At 42.5% G+C, this 20,194-nt stretch overlaps 1 protein-coding gene across 2 annotated transcripts in view; it reads right to left on the bottom strand.

The window, feature by feature from the left end:
• Positions 1-20,194, bottom strand: part of PWWP3A (PWWP domain containing 3A, DNA repair factor) — a 50,870-nt gene that overhangs the window by 6,204 nt on the left and 24,472 nt on the right. For both annotated transcript variants that reach the window (XM_085895656.1, XM_085895657.1), the window contains exons 6-11: positions 15,145-15,205; positions 12,971-13,040; positions 10,567-10,614; positions 4,749-5,113; positions 3,238-3,363; positions 2,670-2,758 (exon numbers count right to left, since the gene is read on the bottom strand). In XM_085895656.1, coding sequence (XP_085751782.1) covers positions 2,670-2,758; positions 3,238-3,363; positions 4,749-5,113; positions 10,567-10,614; positions 12,971-13,040; positions 15,145-15,205 — 759 coding nt within the window. The remainder of the gene's footprint in view (positions 1-2,669; positions 2,759-3,237; positions 3,364-4,748; positions 5,114-10,566; positions 10,615-12,970; positions 13,041-15,144; positions 15,206-20,194) is intronic.

The raw sequence follows: 20,194 nt of genomic DNA, 5'->3' as shown, positions 1-20,194 counted from the left end.
ACGAGCTGCTCGCTTGGCAGACAACACTGGACGCGAGGCAAGGCGTCGTGCAGAAGAAATCCCTCACCAGCGAGAAGACCGGCAAGTAAGGGATGCCCTGCGCCATCAGGACGTACACCGTGCGAGACTAGAGCAGGCTCACCGTGAGAATCGCAACCTTGCTCGATACGATGATACAGATTTCTTCCGAGAGCAACTTCATGTTGAGTACAGGCACGCGTTAAGCAGGACCTCATTAATTCAATGCACTAAATGCTCACATTGTGATGCTTTTGTGTGGACCGAGGAGAGAAGAGGATTTTGCTGCAACCACGGCAAGGTCGACCTTAAGCATGATCCTATGAATCCAAAACCCGGTTCAATTCCATCACAACCTCCAGATGCTATTAAAAACCTTTTCCTTAACCAGGACTTTATGAAGTGCGTGAAACAGTATAACAACGCGCTGGCAATGGCAAGTATCGGTGTCCGAGAGATAGGTATGCCTGGCTTCAATCCTGGAGTGTGCATACAAGGTAAAGTTTACCATTACATTGGTGCTCCTCTTGCCGATCTGGGTTGTACCCCACGCTTTGCTCAGATCTACTTTCACGATCCAGCCTATGAGCTGGAGTTTCGTCGTGCCCACAGCTCGAACAGTAGCCTGAATGAGCATTTTTTGCTAAGAGCACAACAGGCCATTCATGAGTGCAACCCATATGTCCAGCAATTCAAATCAGCCATTGAGTTTGTGGTTCATAATGATAGTGCAAATGAACTGAAAATTGTGTTAACAGGTCGCACGCGGCGCCGAGACCATCATGGTACCGTCAACCTTCCCTCACCAGACAGCGATGTGGCTGTCATTACTCCAGGGGCAATGACAACAGAGCAGTTTGGAAGGCTGGCAGTCGGTGTTCACCTCAGAGGAGGAGGTTTACAGACAATAGACGCCATGCATCCAGCGTATGACCCTCTATCATACATACTTCTGCTGCCCTGCGGCTCCCAGGGGTACCACACTGAGTTAGCAGGGATAACGCCAACATCTTTCTACCGCTACCATCTCCAAGTACGTGATCCTACTCATCACTTCAATCTACTACTTCGTGGTGGAAAGTTGACACAGCAGTACGTATGCGACATGATGGCAAAAATTGAGTCGCACCGTCTCAATTGGATTCGCTGCAACCAGAAGTCAATTAAGGCAGAAAAGTATAAGATCATCGTTGATGTGTTGAACAGTGACGCTGAAGTGCTACCTGGACGCCTCACCATTCTGCCGCCGTCAATTTATGGGTCACCACGTTGGTATGCCAAAGAGTTTCAGGATGCAATGGCTTTGGTCCGAGTCAAGGGAAAACCTGACTTTTTCCTAACATTCACCTGCAACCCAAAGTGGCCAGAAATTAAACAATCACTTTTTGAGGGTCAGTCAGCCAATGAAAGACCTGATATCATCGCCTGGGTGTTTCATATGAAGGTGGAAGCACTCAAAGCAGACCTCCTCAAGAATGACATCTTGGGGCATGTGGACGCTTACGTGATTGTGAAGGAAACGCAAAAGCATCACCTTCCCCATATACACATGCTCCTGACCGTGGTACCTCGCGACAAGCCCAGAACACCAGCAAATGTCGATCGCGTGGTCTCTGCTGAGATTCCTGACAAACGCACAAATCCAGAACTACACCGTATCGTGACATCACACATGATTCATGGCCCATGTGGGGAATGGAACATCTCGAGCCCTTGCATGGCAGACCGGAAGTGCACAAAGCACTATCCCAAAGTCCTACGAGAAACGACAAGCTTCTCTGATGACTCCTATCCCCTGTACAGAAGACGGTTCTGGCATGCGGTTTGAAAGTTTTTTGTTTTGTTTTGTTTGCACCTATGGGCACACACCTACGGGCACGCACTAGTACTGATAATAAGGGTAGAACAAATCTCAATTTTTTTTTTCTTCGACTAGATCGACTACCCAACATAGACAGAAATACTGATAATAAGGGTAGAACAAATTTCCCAAAAAAATTTTGACAAGATCGACGACCCAACAGACAAGCCGGTAGGCGGACATGGGTAGTCGATCAAGTCGAATTTAGTCGTTTTTCAGCCGTTACTAGCCAACAAAAGCGCCTTCGCAATGGTTTTCTCACACATAACTAGAACATACCATGAACCTACCATACCAGTTTCATGTATATCTGACATAACGAACTTCGTTTTTTTTATTGTTTTCGACCAGGGTTCATTCAAAGTCTATCTTCTCCGACAGTTTTCATAGGATTCGGCTGCAAATTTTTGACAATATGGCTGAATGTACTGCCCACAGTCGCTCGTGGCCCGATTTTTGATTTTAGGAAAAAAAAAATTTGAGATTTTTTTTGAAAATTTCAAAGGTTCGTTGCCTTGCAACGGATGGGTCCAAAGCAACGGTTCTCATTTGCACACAACTAGGTCATGGTATGAACCTACCAACCAAGTTTCATCGAAATCGCCATTGTATTAACGAAGCACTGGACCAAACAGACATACATACAGACAAACATATCGACGGAAATACTGATAATAAGGGTAGACGAGATTGACTACCCAACAATAATAATAATAATATTTGTCCCAAAAATAACAGGTCATAACAGTACAAGTAAATAAATGTGATGCGCAGGTTAAGCGATTCATACCTCCTGCTCTGTTTGGGACCTTCGATGAACTTTTTCTCCGCTTCACTCCAAGAGAGGTTTTCCAAACAAACAAATGCACAGATGAGTGCCTGTCAAAGTAGAAGACAAAGTGCAACAAATAGCTGCTGCTGCTCCCCCAAAGGATAATCAAGGGAAAGAATAAATCAAACCCAACCCAACTTGAACATGGCATCATGCTCTTAAATAAAACTTCAAGAGAAGCCACCATATTTGAATTTCGTAAAATAAAAACATCGCTCAAGTTATTCAAACACTATCGGGAACATCCATCCAACCCATATACCACAATGCTTGTACAAGTCTTTCTGGAAAAAGCAGAGGTTTTGCAGGATTTCCCCCATCAATATACAATTTCCCAAGGCCTCAGCCCTCAAACACAACAGTTAAAAGTGTAAATGCACCCAGAATTGGGGCCCTCAACCTTTGCAGTCACTTGCCCAAAACCACCACCATAATAGATAATTATTCAAAATTGTATCGATGAGGTTTTCTCTACATTTGTTGAAAAGTTCTTTTCTACCACTTTTCTCTTGGCCTTGTTTGTTACCTCAGGCAGCAGGACGTCGATGAAAAACTGCACTTCCTCGACAACATCAACAAGGACCAAGGAAGGTGGACTGCAAGCGACGAGTTCTTGGTACAGTTTCTTTACGTATTCCACCAATTCCTTCACCTGCACAAAATAACAAGGAAAGAGGCTTTCCATTCAGGTATTCACAAGTCACAGGAACAGAGAGCATTAAAATAAGTAAATAAAAATTAAACAACACATCACAAACCAATTTATTTCACTCCTTGGAGGTCCTGAAAGACTGTTTGGAACACGTTTCTTGCAGCCGAAGCACATAACAACCGTAACAACCAAGCCGAGTCCCGCCAGGCAAATTATGTTTTGTATCCCACTGATAGGCTGGACCTGGATTCGGACCAGGAGCATCACCAAAATCGAATCATTCTTCATTGATATATCCCCAATCTGCCCATCAAATTTTGTCCGATTCCATCCACTTCTTGAGATATCCTGCTATATGTCGTTTTTGGCCCCATCTCTCAATGGTGAAAAAAATGACTTTAAAAATTCTCGGATGCAGATCCGGATCTTCACCAAAATCTACTCGTTTTGTCTCACATACCCAAGCTCTCCACCAAATTTCCTCGAAATCTGTCCACAAAGCTTTGAAATATTTTGTTCACAAACAAAGAGACAGACAGACAGAGAGGAGTAAAAACACAACCTCCATACACTTTCGGTGGTGGAGGAAATAACTACGTGTTTATAAAAGATCTTTCCCCTCCCACATGTTTCCCTTCATTTTACAGATTCACAGATATGTTTGAAATGCAACATGCGGTCTTCTGATTAACCCCATCAGCAAAGCAATGGGTAGGTACGAATTTCATTCCTAAAAATAACCCCTGGAGCAAAGATGCTAAGACGAGGAACAACCGTCAATGCTCCGAGGCTTCGGCTTGAAAACGCCACAATTCAAGCCTTCAAATCATGGATACTTTGAGTCCTGGGAAGGGCCCTGTTCCACGTTCTGACACCCACACAAGATCACAACCAATACGATGGCCGATGGGGACTTTGTACCAACCTTTGTGGGATTCGGGGAGATTAAGGGAGAGCTCGAAAACTTTGGCTTTACCTTTCACACCAGTAAAGATCTGACCTAAAACGTGCAAATCCCTCTTACAGACATCTTGATTAAATCACATTTGTATGGCACCTGATGACATCAAACCAACGTGGGAGAGGAGATTTAGAAATCCTTTTTTTTTTCTCCTCTGAGGGTGGGTGAGAGGGGAAATTCAAATTAAGTTTACCAGAAATCGCAGTATGCCGCCCTTTCATTTGCTGTAGCATTGCTATTGTATTGGGAGATGACTCAAGGTGTATTGTTTGTTACAAGAGGTAACCAGTCTTAACATGTGCACCATTTCCTTTATCTCATGTTCTTATGTTAATATATGTCGAAAATGTCTCAACTACACGTGGCAAACAATTAATGGCACACATGGAATAGACATTGGTCAGCATTCTGGTAGTTTCCCCACCTGGTTTTCATCTTCCAGATAAACCGAATGGTAAGAACGGTTGTGTTCCTTGTAGGTAGTGAGGAAGCGGGAGAATCGGCATCCAGTCAACACATCACGCAGGTGAGAATCGGCCACGTGCCTCTGCACCACATGATGCAGGAGCTTTTTATTGTAACGGTTTCTGGCTGCTTTTTGTCGATCGGGAAGCAAGCGCTGAGGTCTTCTTGAGTGATTAAGCTGAGGCCTAACTTCTGATGATGCCTCTCGCAATGCTGTGTCTTCTTCAGTTTCCTGTCCATTTTCCTGGGTATCACAATCTGAAGCAGGGTTAATTGGTGTGGTATTTTTTTTACACAGAACATGGAAATACCATACCAAAGAACCTTGGAAGGAAAGATGGGATGGAGGAGGGAGCACAAAATCAGTAACGCCAATAATTTATGTACATCCACATCACAGTGTGGTGTGTGGTGTGTCATCCATAACTCCAAAAACAGAAAACCTAGCAGTCTCAGCATTTGCATGCACACGAAGAGAACTCCAAGGAAGTGCATGAATGAAAATTGGGTGCTTTGGTTAATTTAAACTCCCTTTTGAAGATAACTAATTGATGTATTTAATTATTCTTTATCAAGGCTCATCCTTGGTTTCCTACTTCACCTTTTTTTTTGGCCTGCTCCACAATGCCTCGACTTAGAACAGACCGCAATGGTTTCTTAACGATAAAGGTTTGCTTTCCCCTTTCCCTCACTCATATCATACCTACAAACCGCTGGATACATTGCAATGCTTATAAACGCCCAGAGATGCTGGAGTTCATGACTTTATTTCATTTCCGCACATGCCATAACTTCTGGAATCTCTTAATCTCAGACGAATTTCAAATTTTAACTTCTTTAGACTTCAGCAGTACTTTGGCCTGCTAAAAGGTGTTCATTTGTCCAATTCGGACATCGCCAAATATTCCGGGTACATGGTGTTTATATGACCGATTGGCGATCGCTAATCATTTGCCAAGAGAGCCGTTCCTTAACCATTTTATTGGAGTGCTTAAGCCACTTGGCGAGCACTATACAATATTCGCACTGTTCCTGAATATATCGATCGACTTGAACAAAGTTCAGGGCCCACTCGCCTGCATATGGCCAAACATTGTCATGAGGTGCGTTGGGTGATGGCTGGCTCGCTGAAAATGCACAATTGTATTTTACACCACATATAGCCTTTTTTTTTTTTACGATCTTTCATTTGGCACACATAAAAAAAATTTAACTTTTTGTTTTTATAAGTTTCTTCAACCGTTTAAATGAAGTGCTTGCTCGAGTGGTTAAGCCACTTTGCGAGCACTCATCAAGCTCCGATAGTAATACCGCAGCACGGTTCTCCATGGGGACATCTCTGGAGTAAGGAAGGCAAAAATAAATTAGTCGATTATAACGAGTAAAAAAATGTTTTCAGTTGTTACAAAACAATAAATCGTCACATCATGGCAGGATAGCTGAGAGGTATGCACGCTCGCTCCACGCTGTCTAGCCTGGGTTTGAATCCTGACCCATCCTTTCTCTCTTCAGACTTTTTTCTCTCTCTCCCAGCCCTCATTACTACCCCTGCTCCCCACCCCTCCCCCTCTGTTAAGGGGACTGTTAAGGACCAACAGCTTAGTTTTGAATTTAAAACTGCTTCCACATAGTGCAGCATGCACAAATTAGATTCGGAGTAAGCCAACCGGAGGGGTGCAAAGGGCGCCACATGTACAAGCATACATGCATGCAGGCAGGCCTTTGCCAGGTAGATAGCATGGGTTTCAAATGCTCCTGCCCGGTTTTATATAGAACCTGGTGGTTAAAAAGAAAATGCTGCTGTTTGGGCGCATTTTATCACCCTTCCCTTCAACTCACGTTGTCTCTTCCCTCCCTTTCCCCTTACACATACCTCCTCCCAAACCCCTCCCCTTCACACTCTCCAACCCTCCTCCACTGCTCCCCCCTCCACACACCCCAATCCTCCTCCACCACACCCCCTACCCCACTCCCCATCAGAGGGTACAGCGACATTTGGCAAGGCATCCTCTCCCCCCCCCCTACCCCTCTGAGCTCCCCCCTTCCAAGCTCCCACACCCCTCCGCCCCACCACTCCGCACTCCCCCTCACTCCCCTGATTAGTTTAAGTTTTGTATCCCACCGATAGGCCGGATTTGGATTCCGACCTGAACTAAAATTTAATCGGCTTGTTCTCGTCACCGAATGATGTCATCCACAAAGTTCCGTCCGAATCCGTCCACATCGATTTGAGATATCGTGCTAGATATCGTTTTAGCCCAATTACTCAATGCTGAAGAATCACGAAAAAAATTCTCAAATCCGGATCTGCACCAAAATCTATTCATTTCGGTGTCAGATACCCAAGTACTCCACCAATTTTTAATCGAATCTGTCCACAACTGAGATATTTTGTTCACAAACAGCCAAACAAACAAAGACAGACAGAGACGTGAAAACAACCTCCAACCACCTTTGGTGGTGGAGATAATAATAATAATAATAATAATAATAATAATTACAACTGCCACTTTATAACTGCTGGCAGTGATGACAGAGTACCAAGACGTCCAGCTTCGACACAACACGTGACGAATTACGTACAGAGTCACACAAAGTGTTCAATCTATTTATTGCATATGCAGTTATGCCTCTTTCCAAGGGGGATTGTCGGTATCAATTGAATTGGTGTTGAAATAACCTGAACACGAAGTAATAAATGTGGGTACCATCAGTGGGATTCCCCTAAGTCTAATGAGGCCCCACATGTTTCTCTATAATGCTGGATTCACAAGTAATGCACTGAGAAACAGACCATGTTCCATTGATTTATTATGTACACAGTTGACCATTTTCCTGGGGCCATCATCGGTATCAATTGAATTGCTACTCATGTACCCTCAAACGCATGCAGGCGCAGCCAAGTGAGCCTTATGCAAAAAAAAATTTATTTTATAAAAGTTCTCAGATTCAAATAATTAAATAATTCTGGCTGCCAGACGTTGTGAACGATCAGGTTGAAATTTAAAACATGCATTCCATATGAATGCTACATAACTATGAAGATTCACATTGATTGATGCAGCAGTTCCAGAGTAAACATTATTTAATATTTGTCCTTCAATCCAATATGGCTGCCAAACCACGTGACCTACATCAAAAAGGAGGTGAGAACTTTTTGTTCGTCTTGAATAGGCGGTCATACCTGTAAAGTTTCGTCTCGATCTGTTTATCCGTTTCAGAGAAGACGACTTTTTAATTGTTTAATTTTCAATCAAATATGGCTGCTGTAGCATGTGACCTATGACATCATAAATTGAAATTCTCCCAATAATGGGGTAGGGGATCACGCTTGTTAAGTTTCGTGTTGATCGGACAAGGTGCGTTTTTCTATCCAAGATGGCCACCAAACCATGTGACTTGTGAGATCATAATTTTTACTGTTGATGCAGCCATGGGATTAGATGATAGTTGCAAAGTTTCGCTTCGATAGGGTAAGTCGTTCCAGAGAAAACATTATTTAATATTTTTCTTCAATCTAATATAGCTGCCAAACCATGTGACCTATCAATTATTCATTAAAAAACTTCTATCCACTACCCAAGGAGAATATTTTTTTTTGTTTGTCTTGAATTTCCCTTTGATCTGACCAGCCGTTCTAGGGATGTTTGTAGGTTTTAGGGTAAACTCAATATAGCCACCAAACCATGACCTATCAATAAGAAATTAACAAACTTGTAAAAGGATGACATGGGGAATGTGTGTGTAAAGTTTCGCCTCAATCTGTCCAGCTATTCTGAAGAAGATGATTTTTAAAATTTTATTCAAAACAATATGGCTGCCAAACAAAGTCACGGATGATGTCATAATTTTTTTTCTTTGATGAATTGTTGCGTAGATGAGATGATGATGATGCTCAAGAAATTTCAAATTTTTCCGATCCAGCGTTCTACCTGTCGAATTTTCACCGGGATACCACTTCACCGATGACGTCATGAAAAAAAAACAAAAAAAACAAATTCGCTCATGTTCCATATGGGGAGTTCTTAACATGTGCCGAGTTTCAATTTTTTACAATTGCACGGGATACAGAGGTCCAAAGTTTTTCGGTTTTTCAAACATGGCGCCCATACCACATGACCTTTGACGTCATAATTATCAAGTATGCTACCAATAAAGATACATACTATGGTGAAAATTTAATGTCGATCGGACTTACGATTCCCGAGAAAATGAATTTTAAAGCAAAAAAGCCCCGAAAATCACCGGTGAAATAAAATTTAAAATAATAATAATAAACAGAAGAAAAACAATAGGTTTTTGGAGGCTTGGTACCTCCAACTGAAAGCCTTGGAGGCTTGGTACCCTCATAACTGGCCATGTCACTTTATAACTGCGGGCAATTATGGCAAGGTGCCAAGCCACCCAAATTTGAGCACGTGGCCCCCGACGTCCTTTTTATATAACTGAATTCAGAATTGGATTTCAAAAAATTTAATTTAAATTTTTCTAAAATAGATTCAAAATGATTTTTTATTTATTTATTTGGCTGCCAGACCATGTGACCAAAGATGTTTAAATTATCAAACTATATTGCCAAAGACTCGATCATGTGTGTGAAGTTTCACATCGATCTAGAAAGCCATTCTGGAGAAGATAAAATTGTAAGGTTTATTCTTCAAATAAATAAAACAGTACGTCTTGTAAGATTTTAAACATACATTCCCCGTGAATACCAGATCATACTTGTAAAGTTTCACGTCGATCAATGAAGCGGTTCAAGATAATATTTTATCGACGTTCAAAGATTTTCGTTCAATCCAATTTGGTTGCCAGACAAGTGACCTTTGTTTTTGTGAACACCCTAGTAACACAAGTCTCGTAGAACATGTGTGACATTTCCCCTCGATCGATCAAGCTGTTCTAGAGAAGGTTTTTAAAGTTTATTCTTCAAAAAAAATATATATATATATATATATATATATATATATATATATATATATATATATATATATATATATATATATATATATATATATATATATATATATATATGGCTGCCAGACAATGTGACCTTATGAGGTTAAAATTTACACCCTTTATTCTCCAAGGCAAGTCAATCATGTGCATGAAGTCTTGGATGGATGTAGTTAGCCGTTCTGAAGAAGATTTTGAAAGGTTTTTATTTTCAATCCAATATGGCTGCCAAACCACAGGACTGATGACGTCATCAATTAAATTCTCCCAAACAATTAATCCGAAGATCACCCTCAATAATTTGCATGCCGATTGGATCCAATGATGACATCTTCATGAAGGAACCGATGACATCGTTAACACTTATTCCCATGGGGAGTACTTGACATGTGTACTGATACAAAGGGCAACATTTTTTGCTTCCTCGAGGATGAGGCTCGGGCCGCCATCTTTTGTAGCAGAGTGCAAACATTGGAAAGAAATGAAAAATGGACCAGATTATTGCTGACAATGCACCAGGAAAAAGGCTTATTGTCTCAAGTTGAAGTTGGGGGGTCGTGGGGGGGAGGGTGCGGAGGTCCTGTTCCTGATCCTGGCAAAAATCACTGAATCATTGCAGGATTATCAATCCAGGCTCTTTGAAAAATGAGTGGTCAATCAGCAAAAGATAGTCTTTCTCTACCCTACTGGGTTTTTTTTATTATTATTCCCCCTCCCTTTTTCACATACAATCCCCCATACAATCACAAGAAACAGAAGAAAATCAACAGGGTACCAGCCTGCAAGGCTTGGTACCCTCATAATCTCATACTTTCACTTACTCTTTGCAGAAGCACAGTACTCCAGGAAAGTCATCTTGTTATCCCAAACTGAAAAGACAACAACATAAAAAAATTAAATATACCATCAGAGATGGGGAATCCCCCAGCTTTGAAAAATAATTGAAATCAGATAAGCATTTTTCCATTTATTACAAAAAACATTTTTTCAAGATGGCCGCCCCAGTCGGCCATCTTGGATCCGGCCACGCCCAAAATCAATAGGGTTCTTCCTTTTCAGGTGGTACATGTGTGACCCAAATTTCAAATCGATATGGTGAACAGTTTATGAGCTATCACACACAGCTATAAATGTTGACGCCCAGCCAGCCGGACGGACGACCCGGGTGACAATATCCCCCTTCCCCCACGCGGCGGGGATAAAAAGTCTCCTTACTTTGGCTGGCAGGATGATATGAGATATGCACCTTGAGATATGCACACTCACCTAAAAGCAGTCTAGCCTGGGTTTGAATCACGACAGATATAAACTGTCACCCCAGGGTTTAGTAAGCAGAGCAATTAATCGATAAGTGCGCCATCCCTCATATGGATGTTAAACTGGGGGTCCCATCTGACGGCATTAGTTGTGGACGTTAAAGATCCAATGGTGTCCTTCACGAAGATGAGGCAAGCTATTGACAGCACCCCAAACACACTACAAAATTCCAGCCCTGATGTCCTGAGTTGGAGTGGTGACCCGACTACGATTGTAGCTTAGTCACCGATTCAGCAGCATCAATGATCTGCATAGAGTACAGTACATGATGACGGGGATGGTGATGGTGATGGTGATACTGGACTTAATTCTTGACATTTTTGAGGCAACTTCAAGAATGAAATTTAACAAGCATGTAGTTTTGCTTTCAAGAGGATATCTTGGAAGACAGAGGGCTTCACACAAAATGTTGAGCAATTCTTCCCGTGATGTTGGTTTCCTGGACTTTTTCCACACAGCTCGATCCAATATGGCCTAAAGGTGTTCAATGGGATTCATGTCACGAGACTGACTTGGCCATGGAAGTCGCTTGATCCCATTTCTGTCCTGCCATTCTTTGGTCTTTTTCATCGTGGGGCATGGAGCTCCATCTTCCATGAACAGTGTTTTTGATCATATGACCAGTGGAGAAGACAGGGAGAAGTCCATCCTCAAGGATAGAAATGTGTCGTAGCAGTGATGTTGCCAACACACTCCACAAGTTCTGACCAAACAGTGCTCCAGATTACTCCCCAGTCAATGAAAAACCACCGTGTTTGACAGTTGGCTGCAATCAGTTTTAAAAAAAACAAACTCTTGACTGGAAAGTCTCCAGACCTATACACGTCCACTGTCAGAAAATTGAGCAAATGGGGACTCATCTGAAAAAAAATTAGTTTGCTAAAACTCAAAGGGTCTGTTGGCCATTTCGTCAGCCACCTCTTTCTCCTTTGAATGTTGGCTGGTCTAAGAAGAGGTTTTCTCCGAGCTGTTCTCTCATCTTAGCCCAGTTGATGAAGGTACTGCACGGCAGTTCTTGAGCGAACTTGGACCTCCACTGTAACATCTGCTGCCTTGCAACAGAGAGTTTTCTTAATGGACCGCTTGACAGCTCGAAGACACCTTCCTGAGGGCCCAGATCGACCAGAACGGGAAGCTGTGGATGCCTTGCCTTCGCTGGTGAATCGCACAATCACACGATTGACTGTATAAAGCAGAATGCCAAGGTTCTGAACTATCTAATGCTGGCAAACTCCACCTTCCAAATGGCCAACAATTAGTCCTCTTTGAAAATCGGAAAAGTCTTGTGCTCCCTGGGTTCAAGGCATAGTTAATTGTCTTGCAAGACTCAGGAACTCGTTTCTGCAAATAAATAGTTGAATATTAGGACAAATCATTGAGTAAAACTTGCTTTAAACAGATTAAATGAATACATTTGTGGTGCCTATTTACTTCTGTCATGTCTTTGTATATATCGGTTTAGCCCTATCTCTCAATCGTGAATAATCACTTTAAAAATTATCAGATCCGGATCCAGATTTGGATCTTCACCAAAATCTAATCAGTTCGTACTTGTCACACACCTCACCTGTCCTCCCAAGTTTTGTCCGAATCTGTCCACAATTTTTTGAGATATTGTGCTATATATCGGTTTCGCCCTATCTCTCAAAGGTGAAGGATCACTTTAAAAATTCTAGTATCTGGATATGGATATTCACCAAAATCGAATCAGTTCGTCCTTGTCACATACCCAACCTGTCCAAAAAATTTCATCCGGATCCGTCAATAACTTTTTGAGATATCCTGCATACAAACAAACAGAAAGACAGACAGACAGGGGTGAAAATGTAACCTCCTTCACCTTCGGTGGCAGAGGTAAAAAGTCGTTATCTTGTCTCGTACACTTTATTTGCTGTAAAGACAAATCACCTTGTTTGTAAAAGTTGTTCACCAATGCTATGAACAGCTTCACATCATGATCATAGTTTGTGGCCACCTCCTGAATGAGGAGAAGAAAAACAGAAGAAGGGAGACAGCAGTTTAAAAGTGCCCCAGTTAGTGGAAGCAAGTGAAAACGACATACCCCTCAACGCTTTGTGAAAAGCCTCCTTAGCATTCATTCATACGTCATTTCAAAAGGTCCCGTATTTATTTTAATTTTTTTTTAAATTCACTTATCCAGGAAATTTCCTCTCACCTGCACTTGTTACTCCATCAATTTAAACCTTTTTAAAATCACAATATAAAATGATCAATCTCCCTACATACTTGCATCCAAGTAGCTCTATCATATTATTTTTCCCTTCAACCCTTCCTTTCTATTTTGCTCCATTCCTCGATCACTCGCTACCCCGTGCTTCATCCACTTCAGTGTTCATGGAGCGCTGTCTTTATTCGTGCCGTGAATCATCGCCACCCCAATCCTGAGGTCCGCTTTCATCTCTCTGCACTGAGAATCCATATATACAACCATTTTTGGAACGAGTGCGAGACTACATTGTGAAACTCCTTCACATCAGTACCCTCCTCTACATATTCTGAGGTGGTGGTGCAGGCACTTACCAATATCAATGTTATTGTACATCTGAAGGATGATGCAAAAGCTCAGAATATTGAAACTTATTAACACATCACAAAAATGTAAACACCACCAACAAAGTTGCTGATTGGTGGAACCAGAATTAGAATAAATTCCTTTGCAGTCATGTAAAATGGTGCCAGTTAAAGAGCTCAAGAAATAGCCAGACAAGTCATTGGCTCACACTCTCAAAAGCATGGAAGCATTTAGAACTTTTGTTTTTGTCAACAAAATATAGGCTGGTGGAAGAAAAAGAAGCCAGATGATAGAAGGGGACCAGACAGACAGTGGAGTTGTGGGAAAACAATAACATACAAACAAGACGACGACGTCATGCAGAGCAGGATACAAAATCCATAAAACAAATTTGACCTCAAAAATAATTGGTGGTTGAATTCAGTGACCAGATATGCAAATCCTGTTCAAATTTCAAGTCAATCTGATGAAAACTGAAGATTTTAGAAATCTCAAAGTTGTTTATCTTTGGCCTATGTTGACATCATAAATAATTCAATGGCGTGAAATATCAATGGTCTTCCAATTTCAAGTCAATTGGATGAAAAAAATGAGGATTTTAGAAATCCCACCCAAGTTGACCTTTTGACCTCAAAAAACAAAAGGCTTCTTCAAAATGACAAACTCTACCATGTGGTGAAGTGTCGCGAAGATCGGTTTAAAATTGTGACCTGCAGGCTATAAAGACAGACAGACAGACTCGACTGACCAACATACTTGAAAAATCTTCGAATTTTGCAAGTGACAAGCTGCAAGAGCACAAGCTGGGTGAGTGTGGATATGGTGAATGTGGTTATAATCACAGGTATGGGTGGAAGATCATGTGAGAATGCTGTGTACTACAATCTTGAAGTCCTGGAGGGAAGAGTGGGATTGTTGCATCTCAGGCAGTACATGCCAGAAACAGGATTATTTATTAATATTATGTTTTTTTTAAAAAAGAGGAACAATGGAGTAGGGGTCATGAAGAGGGAATACTGAAAGAATACATTGCTCCTCCAGCTACAAGTGGAATGGGTGGAGAAGGAGAGGGGAATGGAGAGGTTCAAAAGAGCACAGGGTGGGGGTGGACAGTTGCTGCAAGTATCATCCAAAAGGGAGGTAGAGCATAATGTAGAATCATCTTAAGAGGTTATTTTATGGCATTAGAGCTGTCATTTATGTATACAAACAAAACTGGGTTCTGGAGGCTGCCCTTGGGCATCTCATCCTCCTCTGGGGGAGGAAATGAAAGGATAGCCATTAGAGTTCCACGATGTTTGCACTCTGCCATTTCGATTCCATACTGCTGAAATAAATTTTTTTAATCTACATGAAAAAAAAAAAAATTAGAAGTACGAATTGGCCTTCTTTCAGCTAATAATTCCAAGGTGTTTATCCAACCACTCTTCATATCGGGGAATGAAAACATCGTGGTCACCTGCCAAGAGAACACAAAAGCAAACAACCAAAGATTTAAACATCCAATGCCTTTTCTCTGCAAACCATAACACCATTAATGTTTACTCACAATAAATTCTTCCATTTCAGGGCAATGAAAAGCCTTCACTTTATTCCACTGTATCCGGTAACTGAAAAAAAAAAAAAACGTTTTTAAAAATTGCCATTTAGGAATAGTGAAGTTAGGAATACTCCGAACAGCTGGGATCAGCAAAATAAATAAATAAATAAACCATCATTAGAAATAGGTCAAAGTGAACCAAGAATAAAAGTTTTCACCCATCACTTCACAAATCCCTTAAAACAAAGTTCACTGCAATGTTTAAAAAAAATCTTTGAAAATTCAATTACAATCATGTTTCCTGTATTCTATAGTCTCAGCTCATGTATTTTCATCATTATTTAGATCGTCCTCCACTCACATTCTGTCGACTGGTAACAAATGTTGCACTTACAGTATTATGTTAATAAATATAATACAGTCAAGCTAAAGATGGTTCTTCCTTGAAACAATAAACCTTCTATATTTTGGAAGTTCTCTGAACACCGCACAATCTTCTCAGAGTCTCGTTTTGGAAGTTTCTCTCAAAATTTTCCCATCACCGAATGAAAATATTTTCAGGAAACCCTCCTGATCAAAAGGTAGGAACAGTCTTTGGATGAACAGGAGCCATAAGAAATGTGACTTCCTGACCTGGGGACAAAATTATATTACAAGTTCAATTGTATTTGAGCCAGATCTGGTGAGATCACATGATCACTTTGGAGTTTCACATTCAATGGAATTTATATATCGTTACGAATTCTGGCCCGACTGGCGTGCAATTGGCCGCGTAACTCCAATGGCAACCGCGTCGCCCACCGGACGGACAATTCAGTTGTGACCCTCCTGGAACTACCGCCAGGAGCCAGTCATGGGTGGGGGTTTAACCTCACCACAACCCAGTCCGCATTCTACCCGCGCGAAATAGGGTGACTCGCCGAATGTCGATATACCTAAATACCCGAGCGGGTAACCTACCGAGGAGTTGCACCACGCCGCAGGTCGGCTCAGGACACGAACCACTTAAGCGGTTCGTTCCGTACTACAGGGATAACCGAGCGGTGTTATCGCCAACCTCGACGGTTCAGATTCTCTTCTCTACCCGGGTGTTCAAACCCCACTACTCATTCCACGATGCAAGATGGCACTTTCAAAAGGGAAGACGACGACGAACGGGATACATTTCACACAAGGACATTTATTTAAAGCACATATTGCACACACAACACAAGCAAGGCAGTCATGCAATATACAAACGACGAATAGAAGGCAAAAGCAATACCACCGACTACGATTATTATTTACAATCACAGTCACTTACACAGTTTCTACTTGGCAGGACACGGCGCCACAGCATGCATACAAAAACAAAGAAAAACCATCCCCATAGGCAGGGAGGTAGACGGGGTTCGTAAACCTTTATGGCACGGGACCTGGAGGACGGAACGGGTCCCGTGAGACCGAAGGGTCTTAACCGCGCCCTCGTGGCGAGACGGTGGGCAGGTCGCGACGTCGACTCCCCACGGCCTTGCGTAGCCGCGCCTGACCTCGGGCCCCTGGCGTGGTCAGCGAGCTCTCTCCGGTGTTGCTGCTGGGTTTCATGACCCACGACCAAACGAGAAAAGACTGAAGGGCAGAAGGGGCTTCAGGACCAGAGAGAGATGACGTCGATGACCCAGACAAAGAGAGCGAGCCCCGCGTGCGGTCCGCCTTATAGAGCACGGGGCTCCGCCCTTCACTCCTCCCTGTTTTCGGCTCCACCTTCCTTCGAGAAGGGTCCCGAAAAGGGGCGTTCCCTCACCCCGACCGCCTCACGCTGTTCATCCACCAATCGGCGGCGAGCTGCCCTCCCCCTGTCTCAGTCACACTCCTCAGAGAAACAGGTGGGAAAAAAACCCACAGGCTCCACAAGTGCTTTTTGTTCTGCCATTCGGAAGCGGTTTTGAGAGCGACGTTGGTGGTGGTGGTTCGGTTGTGGTTGATGCGATCGTGGTTGGTTCAAAATAACGACAGAAAAGAAAAACGGCTATCTCAAAGCGGCGCAGCCCGATGAATCACAGGAATTCCCTTTAAACAACGGTGGGGAACTATCTGCACATAAACTTAGCGTCATAACTGATCTAAGGACCCTTTATGGTGTATTGCGAATTTCTACAGCCGTAACACTATGTATGTACATATACATAGAATCTACAATGAAAGGCAGCACAGTATGAAGTTTGGGTTGCCCATGATGAAACTTCTCGTATCATATCTCACACACACACACACACACACACACACACACACACACACACACACACACACACACACACACACACACACACACACACACACACACACACACACTAAAGGGAGTAATGCAGTGCAGTCATTACCTCTGCCACCGAAGGGAAAGGAGGTTATGTTTTCACCCCTTTGTCTGTTTGTTGGTCTGGTAATTTTTGTACAGGATCTAAAAAGGTTGCGGACAGATTCAGACGAAACTTGGCGGACACGTTGGGTGTGACCATGATGAATTCATTCGATAATGGTGAAGATCCAGATCCGGATCCAACTCCTAGAATTTTTTAAGTGATTCTTCAACATTGAGAGATTGGGCCAAAAACGATATATAGCATGATATTTCATAAATGTATTGGGCCAGATATGTTCTCGTGGATCAGGCATTACGGGGCGGAGGTATACGCTCCACTGAGTGCCCTTTGAGTTTCCTTATTAAATGTGCAGCATAGGAGTATGGTACGTATTTGTGTTTGAAGATTACAACGTGTCCAGGGTATGTCTGGACACGACGTTCAATCCTTCAGTCATAGTCATACACGACGGTCCGGAGACTGCTAAAGCTGGCAATTAGCATCTCCGCAGTGGAAATAAAAAAAAAAGCCGTTAAGGCACACGAGAGGAGATAGTCGATCACACGCTGCAATGGATATCAACATCGGCAGACAGAGAGAAAGCGCTCAAGATCGTCAAAAGGAGATAAAGCGCTAATGTTTGACAGATAAAAAGCGCTGGAGACCAGCAGATAAAGAGCAGCTGGAGAACACCCGTCGACGGATCAAATTTCCCCATTCGAGTCCAAAGAGAGGCGTTTTGTGTTCATCTCAGTGCTGCTGGATGCGCCAAACTTGTTGCAGAGAGGGCTACTGCGATGCACCTTGCCGAACAAGTTGCTTTTCTGGTTCCTTCCTTGATCGACGTGCAGAACGAGCAGTCGTCTCTTGCAGGCACTGGAACTCCAGACACTGCCAAGCTCCACCTCTGAGTTTGCAGATAAGCCCGATAATCTGTTTGTGAATTTCCCCAGGGTGTCATGATGTTTGTCGAGTATGAATGATAAGGTAGATGGTTAAACCAAATGCGTTATTGTGGGCATGGTGGAAGTCATTACTGTATGATCTGTATTTGATTGGTATGGTACAGTACTGTACATAGATTCTGTAATTGTTATGGACACATGTTTTTGTCTCCCCTAACCTCCCCTTTCCTATTTATTAAATCTGATTGCTCAAATTAACTTGAATCGGCTGGTTTGTGGTTCATCATCCCAGCGTGGTTACAAAGCACGACAGTGGGAAATTGTCATTACCTGAGAGGAGGCTTTACAGAACTCCTGCCGGATCACTCAAGCCACCACTCAGGCTTCCATCCTGTTCATAGGGTGATCCGGAGAAAGAGTCAGATTCTCATTAGAGCAATCTCCATGCCAAAAACGGAAGTAAAGATGAACTTGGCTTTCCCAGCAGATGGCGTGTGGTCTCTTTCGACGATCCGAGCTAAATTGGTGATGGCGCCAGTTCAGGATTTGACCTCAAATCCACCCCCAGTCAATCGTAACATTGGTTCATCTGGATTTGGATCGGGACACTGATGCTAAACCCGAGGACTGCCTGTACATTGTTACGATCATTGGATTCGCAAGGACGACTTGTGTAAACTCGACTTTACGCAAGTGCCCATTAAAATATAATAAAAATGGAGATATTTCAATTCTTTGTCTTTAGGATGCTTTTCAGAGGGCACAGTTTGGCACTACTTGTTGTCGCGTGTCCAGGGGGTCAGGACGGACCCCGTGCACACCTTACACATATTTACTCTGGCTCCCACGTCCTGACTGAAACCGAGACCCTCAGCACTCATTCCCCTCCTACTCCTCACACAGCCATGGCACCGATCTTTCCCTGTGTGGCAGTGATGCCACGAGCAGCATGTATTGAATGAGTCTCCAGTGACATGGAAACGTGAAATCAAAGGTGTGCAAGGGCAGAAAGCAAAGAAATAAGGAAGAGAGCGAAAGGATGGAGAGGAAAGTTGCAGGAAAGAATGAATGGTGAAGACGAATGGTGTGGTCCAACGAGACATGAATCGGCAAAGTGAGATGGAGAGTGAAAGAAGGAAAACGAGCGAGCAAAGTGAAGTGAAAGATGAGAGATGGAAGGACAATAGGAGAGGAAGAGATGAGTCATGATTATGTGAATAATAAATAATTCAAAAATAAATAAATAAACCGGGCCCCAAACAGTCTGAAACCCTCTCAAGCTCCAATAGTACAGGCATTTTAGCAGAAATTTTTGGTCAACCTCCCACAATAGCAAACTCAACAGATTTTGATTCCTGGATATGTCCTCAGTGACAGAAAAAAAGTCCTAAGGGATCCTCCGGGGGGGAAGTCCTGAAATCATGGAAATCCAATATGGCCACCACCCGGCTTCAGGGAAAATAAGAAAATTGCAAAGATTGATATTTTAATATGTAAATATATGTTTTTCTGCATTCTAATTGTTTCTAGTTAGGGTCAGTATATTGATAGACAGGAATAATTATAAAAAAAGTGAAATGTATTGAGGGTAAAATAAAAAAATTATAGCTTTTGTCCAAAAAATTATATATTTACCTGATATTGATTTTGGCACCTGGACAAAAAAAAAAAACAAACGTTGAAGACAAGATGAAATCAAGTCTATAGATGGCAATACAATATAATTATGTAAATCATTGAAACATGACAAAATTCACAATTCCACTCGGGGCAATCACATCTGCCTGACGAAGGTTTCGAAATGAAAATGAAAAT

The sequence above is a fragment of the Eptatretus burgeri genome, chromosome 9 (assembly GCF_056783735.1).
Source record: "Eptatretus burgeri isolate ZD-2024b chromosome 9, Ebu_testis_v1, whole genome shotgun sequence".
NCBI classification, from domain to species: domain Eukaryota; kingdom Metazoa; phylum Chordata; class Myxini; order Myxiniformes; family Myxinidae; genus Eptatretus; species Eptatretus burgeri.
Note: the sequence above shows the minus strand (reverse complement) of the source record. Positions and strands in the feature narration are given on the sequence as shown.